This window comes from Prorops nasuta, unplaced genomic scaffold (genome assembly GCF_024137725.1).
Source record: "Prorops nasuta isolate Cenicafe-Biocafe unplaced genomic scaffold, Cenicafe_Pnas_1.2 PNAS00008, whole genome shotgun sequence".
In the NCBI taxonomy this organism is placed as follows: Eukaryota; Metazoa; Arthropoda; class Insecta; order Hymenoptera; family Bethylidae; genus Prorops; species Prorops nasuta.
This window is the reverse complement of record NW_027116805.1, coordinates 3,454,618-3,474,794: the sequence shown is the minus strand read 5'-3', so window position 1 is coordinate 3,474,794 and position 20,177 is coordinate 3,454,618. Positions and strand designations below refer to the sequence as shown.

Sequence of the window (20,177 nt, the reverse complement as noted above, 5' to 3'; positions counted from 1 at the left end):
GGAGCCATCAACCGGAAATCCGATTAAAAATCTCTTCATTTTACCGAAAACTAAGCATCCTCATAGTTAAAGCTTTAGAATTCTATCCCTTACTTTGTGCATTTTTTGGATTATCAAAAAAAAGGCCAGCAAATTTTTAGGATTGGTTGAGCAATCTATGAGATTTTGTATAAAATTGCAAAAAATATAGAAATTAGTTAACAATATACTTAGAAATCTATAAGTCTTTTTATGATTACTGTTTCTTAATATGAAGCTTCACGTATTAATAATAATTAAATACCAGCAGATATTAACGACTGATCCTTTTTTGATCAAAGTTATATAATTATCGAAGTTCGTGTTATGAATTTTAATGAGCTGGAGGCGACTAACGCTAATTATACACCAGTTAAAGCTGAAGGACAATTGGCATTTCTCGATTTGCTCGCGATGGACATATGTGATAAATAATTTAGTGAATTCTGAGAATATTTGAACAGCCAATGGCGTTTGTTGGATGATAAATTAAATAACCTCGTGGTGTTAATCGATAGTAAACAAAGATATACGAGGAAAATGAAATTAATATTTATAAAGTTATTCTCAACAGACATGTAAAATAATTTATCGTAAGTTATCTTTAGATATGATATCATTCAATGTGACTGAAATTGAAACGTAATTAAAATTATTGAAGAATATTACAAAAATTAGTTCAAGTTGGTTATCCTCGCCCAATCAACGACATCCCTGTATTGAACAATTACCAGTGGTCCCTCAAGAATCAGGTACGATAGATGAACTACCATAAATGTTAATTAATGCTCGAACGATTGATTCTCTCGGCACTAATACGAAGGCTGGCCTAAAACACCCTGTGGTGTATTGGAGAAAGCTTCGTAGTTATCAAGCCGTGTAATAATGCAGTGACTATGCGAGCGCTGGGCTTTCACTTGGGGCTTCCACTGAGAATTTCTGACCTCAACAACTCACGTTCCTCAATATGATGACTTTTGCATTCACAATCCCACAGATCGATTTTCCTTTAAAGCGTATCAGACCAACAAAAGATTTTTTTAAAGTAAAACGGAGAGCTGAAAGCTTAAGCTATATCACTTTTAATTTTTTGGAAAGCCTTGATTTATATTCATTTATATATATTACTTGATATTTAAAAAACTAAAATAATTGTAATATTGACTTTTCAATATAAAATTAATAAAGTTTCTTTATAAAGAACTTATGATAGCTAAAAAATCGTGTATGTGAATAGAAACTTTGAAATAAGATTGCAAAAATATGAAATAATTTAATACATCAAAGATATTCGATATTGTTTATAAGATATATATATATAAGTAATTTAGTAAATGTAAAATAGGAATGAAATTGTACATCAAGTATTCCCTAGGAAAATACTATAGTCATCGGTAAATATAAGAATAAAAGATCATAAAGGTACATGAGAAATACCATCAAGTATTAAACCACTCCGGAATAGATTTTCAAGAGCATGCATTTACCAATTTTTCCGATTCTATTTATAAATTTGTTTATAATCAATTTATAATACGCATAAAAAACTCTTCATTTCGAATTTAAAGTTTAATTCAATTTATTATTATCAATTACTTTTCGAAGTTTACTGCACAAAGTTTTATTTTACATAAAATGGGGTTTGGTACGAAAAAAGTACCCTATTTATGTCAAACGTGATCTGTATTCTTAAAGAAGAATCCTAGTAAGAATTCGAGATTCAGAAATTATTCTGCCTGTTTGCTGTTGTAATGATTGCATGAAATCGTCTTTCCTCCGATTAGATATCGCCGAGAGTACTCTGTTAAAAGTTTCATAGCGAGAAGCAAGATGAAATGGCTACACGTGATCGCAATTCCAAAGTTTCCAACCCCACATAAGAGTGCTGCAATGCTATACTAGCTTTGCTTACAACAGATTATTTAGCCGTTAAAACTTTATATTTTTAATAATTTTCTTATCATTCAGCTGTACTACTCCATGGATTTCTTCTCCTTAAATGAATTGAATTTTTACATCTATAAAGTATATACATTTTCACTTGCCCAACAAAATCAATTATTTATGTATAATTTTTTAATAAAACAAACAAACACAAAGAATTTTATATTAAACTTAAATATAAGAAAGCATGGATAGTATTAAATTATAAGTAGCAAAATTTAATGATTTGTGCGTCAATGTGACGCCAATGGCAGCCTTAGAACTAATGCAATTCTTTTCTTGCTACTAACTCATCCATCTCGCTTTTTATAATTGCATCCCTCCTCCGAGGAAAGGATAAGAAAAAGTTGAGCTGATCCTAATATCCGGCCCATTTTTCGCTCCTGCGAGCTTTCTATTATTCCACTTCGGTTTACCGAATGAGTCTGTCTGTAAAAAAATAAATGGGTGCATGTGAAAGGAGAGGGGTAGTACGGAGTGGTGTAAGAGCTTTCGTCATAAGAGAGCGTCAACCCATTTTACTCGACTATAGATCTGAAAATTTCTAAGGAAATGCTATCGTTATGTTGATTATATCAGAACCAACGTTTTTACTATTATTATGACACCTATCATAAATCAAAGAATTATTTCATCAATCCAATTCTACTAAGTATTTTACGTATTACATGTTTTAGCCTAACTCTAATTATTGACCTTTATCACCACAAAATGTTTAAGTCTATAAGTTATTTTAATTTAAACACATTATTTGATTAAATTTGGAGTTTAAATTTGTCCAAGAGGTATATATTATATATATATATATATATATATAATAAGTTAAATATAATTTTCCTCATCCTGGTTTGAAATTTTATGATATTTACTAAAATAATATCCTTCACATGTGGGTGAAGTGACAGTCTAAGTACGAAACTAATTAGCTTCATTAAGATTTCGAGGATCTAAAAGATGCCACCTTGAAAACATCGAGTATATGACACATAAAAAATTCAAGATTATAAATCATTCATATTCATGCTATTGAAAAGTTATTTTTATAAAGACTATCATCGTACATTTTATCAGACGAAAACTATTTTCCATTTAAATTTCACAAATAAAAGTCAAAGAAGGTGCCCTATATCCAAGATTGTAGTATATAAATAAAAAAGAGATAATTTTAAGTTTTACAAGAACATTGATAGTGAATTAAACTAAAATGAAAGAGCATGGAAATTGAAAGTGCATTCCCAAGTTCATTTACAGGAAAATAGGGTAAGGCTACAAATAATTTCATGCCTATATAGATCAAAGAAGATACCGTAGTAGATTTGAGAAAATATTTATATATAGAATTCTGTAAATGAAGACGCAATCCTTACCGAGTTCGCAAAGAAAATTTAGAATGTTATAATCTTTAAAATATATAAAATATAGAGGAATATGTGGAACAAAACGGATGAGTTGCGTGTATTAAACAATATTATGATTACTAATTATGGTGAAGATACATAATTGTTGAATGAATATTATTATTTAGTAGAAATATTTATGTTTTTGTTAACATATTAGCCTGTCAATTTAAGTTATCCCTCCTTTTCAAATATATGCTCTTACCTTGTTCTTCCCTATGTTCCTCTAATATTGTAGTATTGCGAAAATCTAATAAAATTAAGTAAATACGAGTTAAGCATTTTCAAATATTAGCAATATTTGCTTATAGAATAATGTTAAAATTTTGTCTCGACAGACGCAATGCTCAGCCTCGAATGAAAATCTGGTATTTTAAATCAAAAGTAGGATAAAAACCTTGGTAGATTCGAAAGCTCGGCGAACTGGAAGGTTAGGATTCGCACGTCGGAAGGAATTCGTCCTGGTCGTCCGATAATAGTCGTCGCTACGGCGCCAACAATCGCTTGACACTTTTCCAAAGCCGACTATAACGAACGGCGTTATTTACCTCATGCCGGATTTATGACAGACCTCACGTCGATTGGCTCTCTGAGCTTGCAACCTTGCATATACTTTGGCCAACAGGCCACCCGCTTGCATTTTAGATTCCAACAAAAAATAAATGCTATTTAACCCTAACCCGGTCCTCCCTGTCAGCTTAATTCACGCGAGAAATCACTTTACGTACTTTAAATACTTTGTAATATGCTTTTACTCCTTTTTTTTCATGAAAAAGTTCACCCCTTAATATTTACTTAGGTTTTATCGACGCGTGTTAGGAAAGTAGGGAGCCTTATTCAACACGGATCTAGAATTTTTACTACTTTCGATTTACTTTTTAAAGCTTTTGAATCATTTCCAAAGAGCTTTTATTCTCCCCCTTTTTTAACGGGTGAGCTCTCTCCTTCATATTCATTTTAAAAATTTCAATAAAGTATTGCTTAACCTCTTCCTATGAGTTTTACAAGTCTTGATCTATTGTTACATTCGTTTCTGTTGGTTTAATTCGAGAGGCAAATCACTTGATTCTTTGAAGTGCCCTCAAAAACAAATTCATCCTTCCTTCTCTGCAAAAAATCCTGTTGAAATTTGTATTTAAATTTGTTTCGATTTCGCACAACGATGAATAATTTCATCTATCCTGCATATGTTACAAAATACCATCCGATTGAGAATTTTATAGCCAACCTTTCATCCAATCTACTTATCTTAAACTTTATATTCGATCCATTGGTGAGATTTTTTTATCTAAAATATTATACCCGTCCTACCAGAATCTTTAGCTCAACTTTTAGTGGAGATTGCAACTTCGGACAAAATTATCAGGAATCTCTTTTGGAAAATAAAAAAAGGTATTATTTTATCTTAAAATGCCGAAATTTCAGCAGCTGTCTCCTTTCCATCCCAGTATAATACAAAAAAATTATAATATTGTAAAAATTTGAGTTTATTTTGCATGAATGTTTATTAAAGCATATAAAGACAGAAAATATATAGTAGTTGAATCATGACGATACGATTAACCTATACATGTATAATCATTTCACTAATTACGAATTAAGTAAAGGATAGCAATTAGCCACATTGCCAAAAACCGTATTGAAATATTTGGCACGCCAGAAATTTTTACAGGATACATTTGTACTTACGATGCACCACTCAGCGGAAGGCGGACACTCTTTGAGATGCATCTGCGCAGTGTAATTAATGCAAGGCGTGATACTGCCAACTCCTTCGTTGTACTGCCCACATTTGTAACATTGGATACTGTGCGCCACTCCTAAAAAGAGAAAATTGTTAATTGTTAACTGAATTAATATTTAATTATATCTCCTTTATATAATAAAATGATTTGCGCAATGTTTTCTTTAATATCCTTGTTATATATATATATATATATAGAAATGCATAAGGACACTGACATTGCTTATAAAATCGATCGTTAATCTGTCTCGTGAAATTGCCAGTTCAATTTATTAGAACTTTCGTGGGAAAGCTAGAACCCTTGAGACCGTTCTTTCGAGCTCGTTTCATGCTCCTTCCCAACACTTCAAGAACCAATCGAAGCCATGAAAAATTAAACTGCCTTGACAAAGTGTGTCAATCGTTATTTAATGATAACCTTTAAAAATAATCATTAAAACCTTAGAAGACTTTTGTTTAATTTAATTTAATGAAGAGATTTAAGATTATTTGACATTGTTATTGCAGTATACTGTTTTAATATATATATTTGCCAAAAATGTTAAATCCTTCGTACAGCAGTTTTGTCTTTTTATAAACGAATACATAATAAAAAATACACAATCGAAAAACAAATTTTGAGTAGAGGAATCAATATTTACTCAGTGATCATTTTGCTTCCAGACTGGTTTTATTATTATTGGTACTTAATACTGGATATTCGTAGCTACGTCTGCCAATCTCCAACAGCGTAAATATTTATTCTTCGGCTGAACTTGATTTGTGCTCTCTAGCAACGATTCAACGTTTGCCAAAGGGATAGATTTTCAGACTGGAAATTTAGGTCGTTTCATTGTGAAGTGAACCTGCATAAAAATTTATCAGCCTTTCATATCTATTATTAATTTTACTTGCATCATTTTATTTCTTGTATAATGTGTACTATTTTATTATTAGAAAATATTAAAAAAAGATTTCTTATATTATTAATGTGAAATAAATAAAGCCCTCTTGATTTCTCAATCACCTAATCAAGTTTCAATTTTATATGTAATCGTATTATATTATAATGATAAAATTATTGTTTTACCTACTGCCAGTTAACGCGTGATATGGATTTAAATACAGAATGCTTTTTTTAACGAATTGTATTTGAACAATAGGCTTTACCTTGACATATGCCAAGCTGATTAAACATATACTGATGTTGGTACTAAAATCATTTGCTTGTACTACTTAGAATAATGGAAATAGCTTGAAGCTATTTATCAGCACGTTAGGCGAAGGGCTAAAATTAATTTGTATGTCGATAGCTGGCAAGTGGTAGGGGTTAATTAGAGATGAATCGATAAGAGATCTAATGAGATTTTCATAATTTGTCGGAGCGATCGGTCATGAAGAAGCTCCCCGAGGGTCCAAATTTGGAATACTGCTCCATCGCGAACTGACTAACATTTACGACGATTCGCTCGACAATAGCACGACCCAGATTCTATCGTTGCCGCTTTACTTCTTTTTACAGATTCTGAACATGCTCTAAAGTTATTCGTACGATCAACGACTTCTTAACGCTTACATATTTTTTATAGCTCATACAAAAAAATAATATGAATTCCCTATCACAGTAAGTATAGTCAGTTTTATATATATCAGCATTTTTTACAAAAATATTGTTCTTTGCCAAAAAATAAATAGAACTTTTCAATTATTATACTTGTTAAAAATGCAACAACATTGCTAAATGAATACAGTAATTCGATATTAGATCATTTAACTTTTTTTCAAGATAAAATTAATCGTTATTCGAGTATAGTCTGGATAGGCTGAATAGCTGGAAAACAAGAATGAATCGTACAAATTCGAGTGGATAAGGGTGTTAACCGACGCCAGTTTTTTTAAGCTAAATGGCCCGAAGTAGCCGGGACAATCGAGCTAGAGATTCGCTACGTTGTACATTGAATTCCGGCAAGTCGCCGCGCCGGTTCGCGGGAGATTGGAAAAGTTACTCCTTATCGAAGTACGCGAGGATTGGTCAGGACAAAAATATTTTATTGGAAATCGGAAAACATTGTGGCAAAAATGAACTCTTCCCAACTTCTGCAGCTTCCCTCGACCTTTTTTATCTAAATAAGATTATTATACATTTCTGATCTTATGAAATGATATCACACGCATAAATTATTATTGATCGAGTTAATATAATATTGTTATACTTAATACGTTTGTTAACAAAAATAAATTAACAATTGTATAATAATAATTATAATTATCTTTTTTATTGGTAAATAAATAATTTCAGAGCCGTCATGAAAAAATATTTAATGTTTTAATTATTTAATGGTACAAAATATGTTTATTGATTGGTAGATGATGTTTGATTGTTTAATAATATTCTATTAGTTTTGTCATTTCATTGTATATAGAACAAGTAGATGGCACATCTGTAGTGCTTTTTCGAGACGTCGGGAAAGACGAGAAAAAATAAAAGGTAAGTAGAATATAAATCACGTTGCGAAACCGGCAGCGAAAAGATATAGCGGCATGTCCGTCTTAGAGAATTTACAACCAATATTTTTCTTCCTATCGAAAACGAGACACGCTACATTTTCGTTCCATCCCTAACCCCATCTTTCCCCTTTCCAGAAATTCAGCAACCACCACCCTTGCCCTTTCATTTTATCTTCAGCAACGACACATTGTTCGAACTACGAACCATTCTCATCGATTTTCACGCGACAGAAAAATACTATCTTCAATTTCTACTCTTTCCAAATCCTCCCTCTGACAAAGCTTGAAAACTACTGACAGGTAGTATCACCCTGAAAACAAAATCGGTGCTGAGATGAAATCAATGGATAGAGGTCAAGATCAAATTATTGAGTTGTATCACTGATTTTTTAATTTCTGCAATAATATATAATTAATTGAAAGTCAACGAAGAAAAACATAAATTGTAGTAATAACGTTTACTGTAGAAATAAATAAATGTTGAAAATGGAATAAATTTCATTAAAAAATTTGTTAGTATAATCTACAGGAAACATGAAAGATTTTAAATCGAAAATTTTACTCTCTTTCTTTAACAAATATTTATAAAAAGTTTACGACCCGTATAAAAATTAACGAATTTTTTTGAGTTTATAATCTAAATTGTGTCCCATTTGAAAGAGAACTGTATGAAGTATGGAGAACCGCGCATTAGAAGTAAAAGGGTTGCGATTTACGGGTGTGCGTTTTCGTTTTAAGGGCGATATAAGGAGGAATATTTCACGGTGTGCGTGTCGCGGCTCGTTTGAAAGCGATACAAAGAGCTGTTAACGGAAAATGCTGAGCCGGAAACGGAACGAGCCTCTCTGGGAGCTCTCGAGCTGTCTTCTTGCTCGTCCAAGCCAAAGTGAGTTCAACGAAAGCGTTTCTTAAATCCCTCTCTGGAACTCAGTCAGTTCTAAACCCTCGTAGACCTATTAACATTCTAACAGCAAGGAAATATTCACTTTTCATTTATATAAATGGAATTTCCTCTATAATATTTAATTAATAACATTATAATAGTTACCAAACATTCTAGAAACTAAGTTAAGAGCAGTATAAACTATTAACATAAATGATGTAAATAAAGTTAGGACAAAATTTGGATAATTTTAATTTATAAAGAAAACGACGATTAATTAGTCCATTGGGAAATAAGAAAATTTGCGTAGAAAATAGACTCCCTCCTATATAGAAATGTCTGGGATATTTCCCACCTTTCCACTTTCACGGGGTATTTCGCCTTACGTACACACTTGCTCATAATTTTCTCTCCACCCTTTGCTATTGCCGCAATAAATTCGCGCCACGTTTCATACCTTCTAGCACATAATGGAGAAAATGGCGATATATTTCCAGGCTGCTCTCCCTCGCCATCATTTCGCTTTTGGGAAATAAACGTGTGCTAGCTTATCTTGCTCCTCCTTATATGAGACTTCATAATTATACACCTCTCGGATTCCAGAAGTCATAACTCGATGCTAGTAAAAAGATTCGAACCAAATCATGATAATGCACAGCTTTGGTTTATAAAAATAATTCATTCTATCAATCTCTCATTAATTTAATTTATTAGTATTTTTAAGGAAAACAATATATAATATATCTTATTATGGAAAAAACATACTGAATGCACCCTTATTATTTATTACTCTTTTAACACTGAATTGTTACTCATTTCTCTGGCCAATCTTAATAAAAAATAAGGCCTTCTTAGCAAGAGAAGAAATAATTCTTCTACGATATTTCCTCATCACTCAACGATTCGAGGTGGGAAAGGGCAAAGCACGAATGACGGTGCTCCGAAAACAATTTAAAGTTCGTCGTGTCTCGGGGGGTCTTTGAACCACCTTAGAACCGGAAGTGACAGGCAAAGTCCTAAGCAAATTCTTCCTCTTCCCCAAGGCCTCTCGAAACTTTTCGATTCGCGACAACTGCATTTTATAATGGAATCTACGAACGTTTTCTACAAAACCATAGCTATTTTGCATTCCAACGATTCGGGACAAACTTCCGCTTTTACAGTGTATCTTAAGAAAACCATTTTCTCAAGCCCAAATCACTTTTCTTAAATTGTTCAAACAACAAATGTAATTTCCTGTGGCCCCACGATTATTTGCAGGAAATAAAAACAAGCAGTTATACGTTTTGCTTTTTCGCCTACTATAAAATTTCTTCAGCTTTTATAAACATTCCTTAAAACTTCATTTTCAATAATATTGATATAATTAAGAGGTTTCGTTTTACATAGAAGGATTATTTTCCTGTGCAAAGTACTTCCTTTGCTGGATGCTAATAAAAAGTAAAGTGGTGAGAGAGACCGAGGGTAAGGGGTGGATGAGAAAATTATGTTTAGTTGGTATGAGTAAACCAGTGATATATATATATATATATCTAGCTAACTCCTTGAAAGTTTTTCATACAAAAACTGTCAGCGGTCCTTATTACTTTCGCGGCTTCGACGTGTTTCCAAGTGCTTGTCTCTGAATATACCAGTTGCTAACTTCTTTTTTCAAGATCCCATTGGTCGTTTGATGCACTTCCCTTTGCAATGCCAATCGCATAAGTCAACATCTCGATGGTCCCCTCTTTCTGCTTTTATTTGCTCGCTCTTTTATCAATCCCTAGAAACGCCAAAGAAAAGCGAACAACAGAATTTAACCCCCAAAGCTTATTACGCTTTTCGAGTAACTTAATTTCACTCGACGAATTCGCTTCAATTAGTTTACCAAAGCCTCGAATTATTTAAAGTAGCTGAAACTTTCTGAATTTAAACAGACGAGCCTTCTTTAACAAAGCTTTTTTATATTCACAATAATACACTTAGTTACAAACATTAAAAATATACCTTAACTAATATACCAAGCGTGTCAACAATTAGAGATTTCGTTGGTCAGGTATTAAGGTTTCGAAGATATCCAGGTTTTAAGTAGTAAAGATGAATCTGTGGTAAGACCGAAAAACGATTGGAAAATCGAAAAAGGAAATTCCTCGGGGCTGATAGTAATCGTTGATTTCCACCGGTAGGTTTCCTACAGGAATTTCAGAATCCCAGCCGCTTGGATTCCACGACTGGAATCTGCCGGCTCGAGAATTCTTTGGAGCTCCCACAGGAGAGAATCTGAGTTCGACGTGATAAGCTTTAATAATGAAGAAATTTCGATGCCTTAGCCTTATTACAAATGTATTAGTAAAAGTATCGAGTAACCACAAATGACTCGCTATAAAAATATATATTTAAATAACTTTATGAGTTACCAATAAGCACTAATAATCTTAAGAATGATAATAAAATTTATTGGAACATTTAAAAGTAAATTTAATACGTCCACATAAAAAAAAATGTAATCTCTTATCAAGGTATATTATTTTCCATTGCAAAAAAATTCAACCTATCCATATAAATGGTAAAACTACTTGAGCCTGGAATATCAATCTTAATTAATTGCTTCCAGTTGATTCTTAAGCTAAGCACCAATCCATTTGTCTATTGAACGGAAACGCTTTATATCCATTTCAGAATAGCCAAATGCAATCCATCAAAAAAATGGATTCTCGACGATACACACAGCGCTCCAATAAAAATATCGAGCTCTGGTGAGATACTTAAGAAGATTGTTTGTGTCGTAAACAAATGTATATCAATCATAATATATATATATAGTGACCGATTCAAATCAATCAATTTCCAGCTTATTTTTATCGTCACCACGCTGCTAATGTAAATGTTTCTTGTTTAATAGAGATAACTTTACAAATTTATTTTATTAATAAAGTTGATTACATTTTTCAATTAAACTCAAACATACAAAAATGTAGAATATATCGTGAATAATTCTCACGTCATAAATTTAAAGTTTATGTGCAAGCATTCACACACACACACACACAAATCAGCCTGGTCAATCATGGACAATTCCCTTCTTGGGACAATAGACCTATATGCATAGAATGGAAAGCAAAGTCAATTATCCCTTAATAAAAAAGAGTAGCACGTGGATCCTGATAATTAAATATCACTCATCACAATAGGATTGGTCCTCGGTCCATTTTCCACATATCCAAACCTACGATCTTGAAACCTCAAGACACTGAAGTTCTATAAATAAACCATCTGAAACCTCGATCAAGGTTGTGTCTGCTTAAAAAAAGAAGAAAAATCATGTCAAGCATCATCTACGACTATGGAATGTACAGTTGGACCAATGAAATACGAATGTCCGGAAAGTTCTATCAAGTCAAACTTCCTGTATGTCTTCGGTAGTATTAATAAAACTGGATGGATAATTAGCTGTCTAAGCACTTGTTACCAAGGGTGCTCTTGCTAGAATACTGAAAAACTAGGAGTCGAGGAAAGGAAGGAAACGTTGGAAGAAAAGGAGAAGAATTCTTCAGGTTTGCTTTTTCGTGACTAATCTGGATCTCACTGTGCCCTTAGGCGGTATGTGAATGCTGCCACTTCAATACTCCTGCCTCCACGAGCTTGCCCATCTCTCCCTTCCTCTCACTCACCCCTTCCATTTCCACATGACTGAATAGTCACCGTTATTAATACTACCGGCTCCCGTTTGCAAGCCCCTCACACGAACTCATAGTTTTCCCTGTATATGAGCTTATGCATTCAGATATCTGGCAATGTTTCTTCTTTTCAAGGAGAAGTCTGCCTCGCTACCTCCAAAATATAACTCGTGCCATTAATGGCAAACACTATTTACATTTAATGCTATTGAAACTCTTGACAGTGACTAAACCTATGTCGTCATCATTATTTCTACAATTTATCACTCAAAAGCTACGAATATACTATAAAGTGGTCCCTGGGCTTTCAACAATATTGAATAATAGAACAAATTGCGTTTTTGTCGAGTTAAAATCTGAAAATTAATAATAATATAATTCCGGACAAATAAACAAGTACACTATATAATATTAAAGTACTAATGAATTTTCTTCTGTGCCTGGGATATCTGGTTAGTTGCTATACCGCCTATTTGCAAATGAACTGGAGGCATCTGGGTTTCTCTATGGAACTTCCGGTATCTTGAAGCCCGAAGTAATCCGGACAAGCCATTTCTCGTGGAGAGAAACGAATATCGCGGGATGCAGTTTAATGCATCGCACGCGGAATTTGCGCGAGAATCCAGGAAAGTGCATCGGATAGAGGATAGGGTACGTGAAGGGAGTGCATCGGGTTCTTCCGGACAGTGAGGTCGCATAGCACTCCTGCATAGTGGCCATTGCGGTATCGCGAGGTTATGCGACCAATACAGACAAGGTAAACCACCCCGACCCGAACTCCCGTCCTCTTATCGGTTCTAGCACGTGCCCTCCCAAGTAGTACGGGTCAATGAGAGTCGGGCTGAATCTACGAAACAACCTTTTGACATTTTTTCGAAACAGCAGACAATATTATCAGTATACACTTTACAAAAAGTACGAAAAGAAATTATTTTCTCTAACTTTGTGTTTATTTAAGTAGTAAAGGTCAACGAGAAGCTAAATAAAGGAATATTTAATCGAATAAATATTTTTTAGTTTTAGATAATTATTCATCTGAGGTTATTGACAATATCCCACAAACGTTTATCATGGAATCGTTTTACTAGGATCGTGAAGTTTGTTGACGAAAATTTTCTAAGTAGTACAAGTCGATAAAAGTTAATTCGGGTAGAGCAGTGATTACCCAAGGCTGGAATTCGATGTTATTGCACCGAATGGCTCTCTGTAGGAGGAATACCGGATGTTTGGGGTGAGACTGCGGGATATTTATGGCGTCAATCGTCACATTGTTGTCCGCCGTTTGCCGCGAAACTCGGCAGATCGGAGTCTATTAAGTTAGGGAGGTGGGGATGGAGACAGATTAATGTTGCTAATTCAAATGAAGATCATAAGTGGCGAATGTGCACTGCTCGGAAATGGGCTAAGATGATTATGGCTGGATTTGCCGTGCGCCATTGTAATTTCGACAACAGTTTCATACTACCAGACGAAATTAACGATGTACAGTGACGCGACCTAGAAATTAAATGTATATAATTTTACGAATATCCCACATAAGTACCTCACATGTATTTTGACTCATTATATTATTTCAGCTACCTAAAGCAGCATTTGCTTAACAATATTTTTATAAATAAAAATTCTTGAGAACCTTGTCAACTGTAACTCTTATACAATTAGATATATTAATAAAACAGAACTTCCAAAATTAATATAATAGGATTAAATCGTTAAAAAAGAATATAAAATTTTTTAACGATTTACCAATCACTTTTTATTCAATATTAAAATCTTACGAAAATATTTTAATATATGGAAAGTGATTTAACTGGATAATGCGACTAGGGGTGGTTAAGTGGTTAAATTCACACTTCCTGGTAAATGGGAGTATCCGGTTCTTGCGGAGTCTGAGTTGAAGCAGGCTGGCACTCAAATGGGGTGCGGCTATTCATCATTTCGCTCCACCGAATATTTCAGCGCAATTTCCATACATCTGGGGATGTGGGGGGCTTGTAGCACAAGCTCTGGTACAAACGTGGGTCGAATGCGAAGTGGAGGGTTTACCGAAAATTCGCAACGAAGCTGGCGTGCAAGCAGAAAGATAATATAGACCAAAGGATTCGATAAGAGGATTACAATAAACTTGACGGTGTCGCATTCGCGTATTACGAAAAGATTATTTCCTGATAAATATGCGAACTGCCAGGTACCGGTTACCCTCCCTGGTATAAGCAGACCTCCACTTCTATGGAATCCGAATAGGATTTCGAGCTTGGAAGATGTTAAGCTTCTCTTTAATGTGAAATGTGCTGGTCTTGCCGTATTATAACCACGATTTGCAAAATAATGAATGAATGTGTTATAGAAACTAAGTGAGAAAACGACAGACGAAAAAAGTTGCGAAAGAAATGGGGGAATACGTACAATCGAAATAAAAGGGGCAGAAATGGTAAGTAAAGGGTGGGAGGTAAGAGGTAGAAAGTGGGTATAAGAATTTGAATTGTAAGAAAAGAAGAAAATGGAATCTAAGTGAGAAAATATACGAGGAAAAGTGGAGGGGTAAAAAAAGCTGCGAGACGGAGATAATGCGCGAGAGAGAGAAAGAGAGAGAGAGAGAGAGAGACGCACACACATACAAACAGGCAGAAACAGATATATAAATAAAGGGAGAGAGAGAGAGAGAGAGAGAAAGCCTGACAGACGGACAGACAGAGAGAGAGAATTTCGAAGAGAAGAAGGGTCGAGGCCTCAGCTGGGTTGGACAAACTGACCCAGATAAGTGAATAGTGAATGTACTTGGTTTACTATAGCCAATTCCAGACCCTCCATCCATATAAATCCTACCTCAGCCATATACCATAATAACCATATTCACGAATATGCCGCGTTAAACCGACATGATTTTCGAACATGGATTGAGATTTATTAATGCTATATATTATTTACGAGTTAATTTACAATTACCAATCCCGTAAACTCTTTTAACTAGTTCCACTAAATTGTTTGATCACTGACCTCAATTGGAGTATATAAAGAAAACCCTGCATATTCTTTAATAAGAAATATTATTTCATCTTGATATTGTTTTTTTATTTTAAAGAAATTTACAATAACATATAACTGAGACAACAATAAATTTTCCATGTATATTTTTAATTTGAACTTTAAGAAATCGGTGATGCAAATAAATACATAGAGAATTGTTAAAAGTGAAACTATAGTTGGTTTCGATGGATGATAAGGAACGCTCGGTGTCGTCGCGTAGACAAATGGCACGTTCGTAGAATAGGGACATACGTGAGTTTTCAGCTGAACATTCCAAGCTACACGTGGAGATTTTCTCGCAGAATAAAGTCTCATTCGTTGTCTTGAGTTCTGTCAGTGAAAAACTACTCTCCAGCTTGCATGACTAAAATGTACAGGAGGAAGGACACTAATCCTCGAGTGTTTCTACTTTAACCCTAGTTATCTATACAAACATTTAGCATTTCTTAATCTATTTTAGCTCAGTTTTTATATTTTTATATGAATCATATGAATGTTTAAAAAATACTCTTTTTCTAATATAACAAGCGAATTATCAACATTAATGTTTCTGCACTCGATTAATCTACACGTTCAATTTCTTTTAGTTGCATCGATTCCTCAATAAAAATTTCAAGATTAAAACCAGAAATTTTAAGCTGCATCGGAAAAAAATAAGAAGCATAAATCCACAGTAGAAAGAGCAAACGAAACATCAGACGAGTCTCGCAAGTTCCCGGAAATCGCGTTTCTATTTCAGGATTTGATTACGACTACTTTTTCCTAGAGTTTCTTCGAATCCTTGATTCGTGAATGTCTCCGCAATGCTAAGGATCAAACGGAAATCCAAGGAGACTGGAATTTCCGGTTAGACTTTGTGCAATGATTTTAAAAATAGTACTCTCTGTTTCTGTTTCTACCTCTCTTTCTTTTTCTCTCTCCATCACTTTCGATATTTCTTTTTTCCTTCTTTTTCATTTGTAGTCCATACCAAATTTACACATAAGCACAGTTTCTTCTCACCTAATGCAGTCGAGTATTGCAACTTTTAAGCAGTGCTTTGTATTGTGAAATATATTTTTTAAACCATATTAAGTCTTTAAGTTTGTGCCGATATTGAAATATAAAACATTAAAATATATGAAGAGACTATCACGCTACCACTTGCTTAGGAAAATATGATTTGAGGAAAGAAAGTGTTGGTTTGTTTTGTTAACCTATATAAATCTATATTCCCCTCTAAAAAGAGAGGAATAAACTTCTAGATACAGTAACATACTATAGAGAGACGCTGAAATTTAAATCAGGAAAGAGCTGAGGGATAGTAAAAATGTGTAACATAAACACGAAAACGCATGATAAATTTCTGTTTACTGCTGATAGATGCGAGCTTTCAGCAGGTTTTGCATAGCAGCTGCCAAGCATCGAGACGTCGGTGAAGCCAAGGAAATTTCCCGATGTTTGTCTTTTACAGTCGAGCTTAATTTGCCGTTTGGAGAGTAAATCCACTTTAAATTATCCGTCGGTACTTCGATTCGGCCGACTCCGCGATTTCCGGTTACTTGCGGTTTCCGGCTCACGTAGAGAGACGTCGGTTACCCCCCCCCCCCCCTGATCCACCAGACTGCCATGAAACACGAGACATTTGCAACTCTTCAGTAGAATATTCGCTGTTTAATCCGCCAGTCTGTTAATTCACCCTCTAATAAGCTCCACCTATTTTGGATTGCGGGTCGATTCACTTTTGGATATCATGAAAGAAATGAAACATAATTATAAATAGACAATTTACTCATGAGACAATAAAATAAAAATTAAGAAAATCAGACTCTTTTAAATTTATTGAAGTCAACTTTCGGAAGTAACGGATGTAGAGAAACTTAAAAAAATTGTATAATATTAAATTTATCAGAACCAAGCAATTTCGAACTTTTTTTTCTTTCCGGGAAGGAAGAGAGCTGTTTCCTGTGAGAGAACAAACGAAGTTAAGCGCGAACGTTCGTTCTTAGGATCCTTTTTGCTATTAATCCGTCGGTCTATTATCGTTCCTAACTACTTGCAATTCTCTGGAGGAGAATGAGTCAACGGAAAACGTTTTAGCAACTGTATCAGCTATTCTTATCGGCGACATTATCAAAGGAGGATTTTCCTCTCTTCGCTATTCTGCGTAATCCTTTCTTCAGTAGAAATATCAGAAGATAGGGAAAGGGGACTGGGGGATCTTGCGTGAATTTCAATAGAACCCAAGAAATCAGAGATTAGAAGACGATCCGGTGGTTGAACGAGGCCGAGCAAAAAAAGAGGCGAGGACGAAGAAAAGACGAAAGCGCCAGTTCTGTCACAGCAATAAATTCGCGGGAGTCTTTGGAGATGGCGATGATTTTAATTATCCTTATTACTTCGACCTGAAGTACCCGTCAGTCTGGCTAATTGGCAGCGGCTGCTTGCCAGCTACCATAGAACCTACGGCATTTACGAATTCACCTCACCGGGTAATTCCGGAACAGCTGAAAATGCTTTGACTCCATTTTATTTAACATCTTTACGGCTTATAACTTCCCCGAGTATCCTCGTGAAAAGTTCCTCTGTTAAATTGGATCCAAATACTTAGTAAATTATCCAGAAAACTATATATTAAATTAAATCGCTTTTGAATAATATGACCAAATTCCTTGAAACATTAAAGCTGAGCGATAGAAATTAAAGGAAATAATTGAATTTAAGCCTCCTATACACTCGTATTTTATATTACATCATCGTTGCTTCGTCATTTGCGTAATTTCTGTTAAACTCTCTAATGTCTCATTTATTTTACATTATTCTACTTTCTGCTGTATTTATGTTTAGCTGTGTTATTTTTATGTGATGGGAATTGGTTAATAACGTGAGTTTCGTCAGGGAACAAGCTCGTTAAATAAATTAAGGTTTAGAGGGTCCTGGGCTTAAGCCTATACGAGGTCAGGGCGGATCCTTAAAGGCCGAAGGCAACACTTAATGGAAAATGCACTCCGGACCACTCGAGTCGTGCTTTTCTTAGGGACGCCTATGTTTTCTTATCGTAGCTTACTGGAGTGTTTCTAATTTCATTAAGTTTGGTGCATGCGCGAACACGTGTATTTTGCTACGGGAGCCCCCGCATTCACCTACGAAGCTTGCAAGCTCTTCACTTTTCTTCCACAATCTTCTCAAAAAATTTACCCCCTCCTGATATCTTACAAAATCTCATTACGCCAATTCTCATTTTGTTAATTCGCCATCCCCGACTACCCCTTCCAGTGAAGAGTAATTGGATTGCTTTTACGCGTGCCCATGGGTCAAGGTGGTACTGATATTTTCTTCCTTTTTTCATTAAAAGCTTCTCACTTACAGCGAAGAAAAGTACGGAATGCAAATCAATCCTATGGCTGTACTACTTTGGCGCAGAATCCACTTTACAAGGGAAAAAAACTAAGTTTTGTCGGGCATTAATCGATTAAAAGCAAGAAATTGGAGTACAGCTGACTAAACGAAGATGTAATGAAGCAAAGCATGTGGAATGGGGAAGAAAAGGAAAATTAAGAAGAAAATGTTAATGAAAAATAAATTTAAAAGGGTATAAAAGTATATCAATCAATTATTTGCTATATAAAGAAATTGAGAAACAACAAAATAAATAATAAAATAATAGAAATTTACATAATTAAAATTTAATAAGTAATACAATGATACGAAATACAAAGAATATAGTTACAACGTGTAGTTCAATAAACTAAATAGAGATCTAAATTAGATTGTGAAATCTGCAATGGCTTTCCCTACAGGCATTTGATGTTAATTGCACTGGTAATTCTCCTTTGTTGCTAATTATTACCCACACTTTCAAATACACGTACACAGACTAACACACACGCCTCAGCTTAAGTTGACACCGTACCTATACACGTTGATGAGTAGGAAGATCTGCTAAGTGTAGGGCTCATCTGACATTCGTGCAGTGTACCGTTAAAGACTGCATTTCTCATCTGTATAGCAAGGAACGCTTAAAGGAAGCCTTGGATATTTCCAAGATACGTTCAAAAGATAGGATCTGTCTCCATTCGCGATTTCTGAAAATATAGAGATACTATTCAGCTGTATATGGATTCAGTAGGATCAATTAGGATCGTAAATGTAATATTAAACGAAATAAAATGCACTCAATACTTGCTATGATAAAAATTTAGAGAATTATATGAAAAGTTGAAACTTGTTTAAGAAACTACTACAAAGCAATAAGGTTTATTGTTTATAAGAAAGGGAAAGAAACAAATAATGACGAAAGTGTACAGTTATTATTTTAAAATAAAGTATCATTATTAAAATCTGTCAGTCCCAGATTAAAATAGATTAACTCCATAGCGAGTAGGTAATTCTAGGAATTGTGAATACGTACTGTATCTTAGAAACGTATTCTGCAAATGTCTATGGTTTCCCTTAAATGCTCTTTACTATTCACGATAGAAATACGACCTTGACTTGAGTCAGAACTGATCCCATTCTGTTGAAATGTCAAATCCAAATTTAACTATATTCTATCATGATATAATTTCCACAATCACACACACACACATTTGATTATAATCTAATAAACTTATGTCAAATGTTCAAGGAATCAATTATTTATCAATTATATAATATATCAGTTATCGAATATTATTTATTTTAAATTATTTAGCACTTTTTTTAAATCTATGTATGGTTATTTTCCATATTATTTAAATTTTCAATTCAATATAATTAATTGGTTCATTTTTAGGATACATTTAAAGTTGGGTTAGCAGATTGTACAATTTTTTACGTAAATACGTCTGGAATATTTGGTATTGCAGGGTAGCTCATTGATCCCAGGACGATGTTATTTGGTGTCTCGTATATTTCAGATTGAAAACTGCAATTTGTTTCCGATGCATTTAAAAGGAAATAAAAGAAACAAAGAAACGACAGGAAGATGTAAAAAAGAACTCATCAACTTCTCCATTTTTCATTACGTGAAAAGAACTCTCTCCATTTTCAAGCTACTCATA

At 34.1% G+C, this 20,177-nt stretch overlaps 1 protein-coding gene across 1 annotated transcript in view; it reads right to left on the bottom strand.

Annotated features, from left to right (window-relative positions):
• LOC136775623 (lymphocyte antigen 6G) overlaps positions 1–20,177 on the bottom strand; it is a 77,213-nt gene that overhangs the window by 35,493 nt on the left and 21,543 nt on the right. Inside the window, exon 2 of the mRNA XM_066730570.1 lies at positions 5,049–5,179. Within this exon, the coding sequence (XP_066586667.1) occupies positions 5,049–5,179 (131 nt within the window). The remainder of the gene's footprint in view (positions 1–5,048; positions 5,180–20,177) is intronic.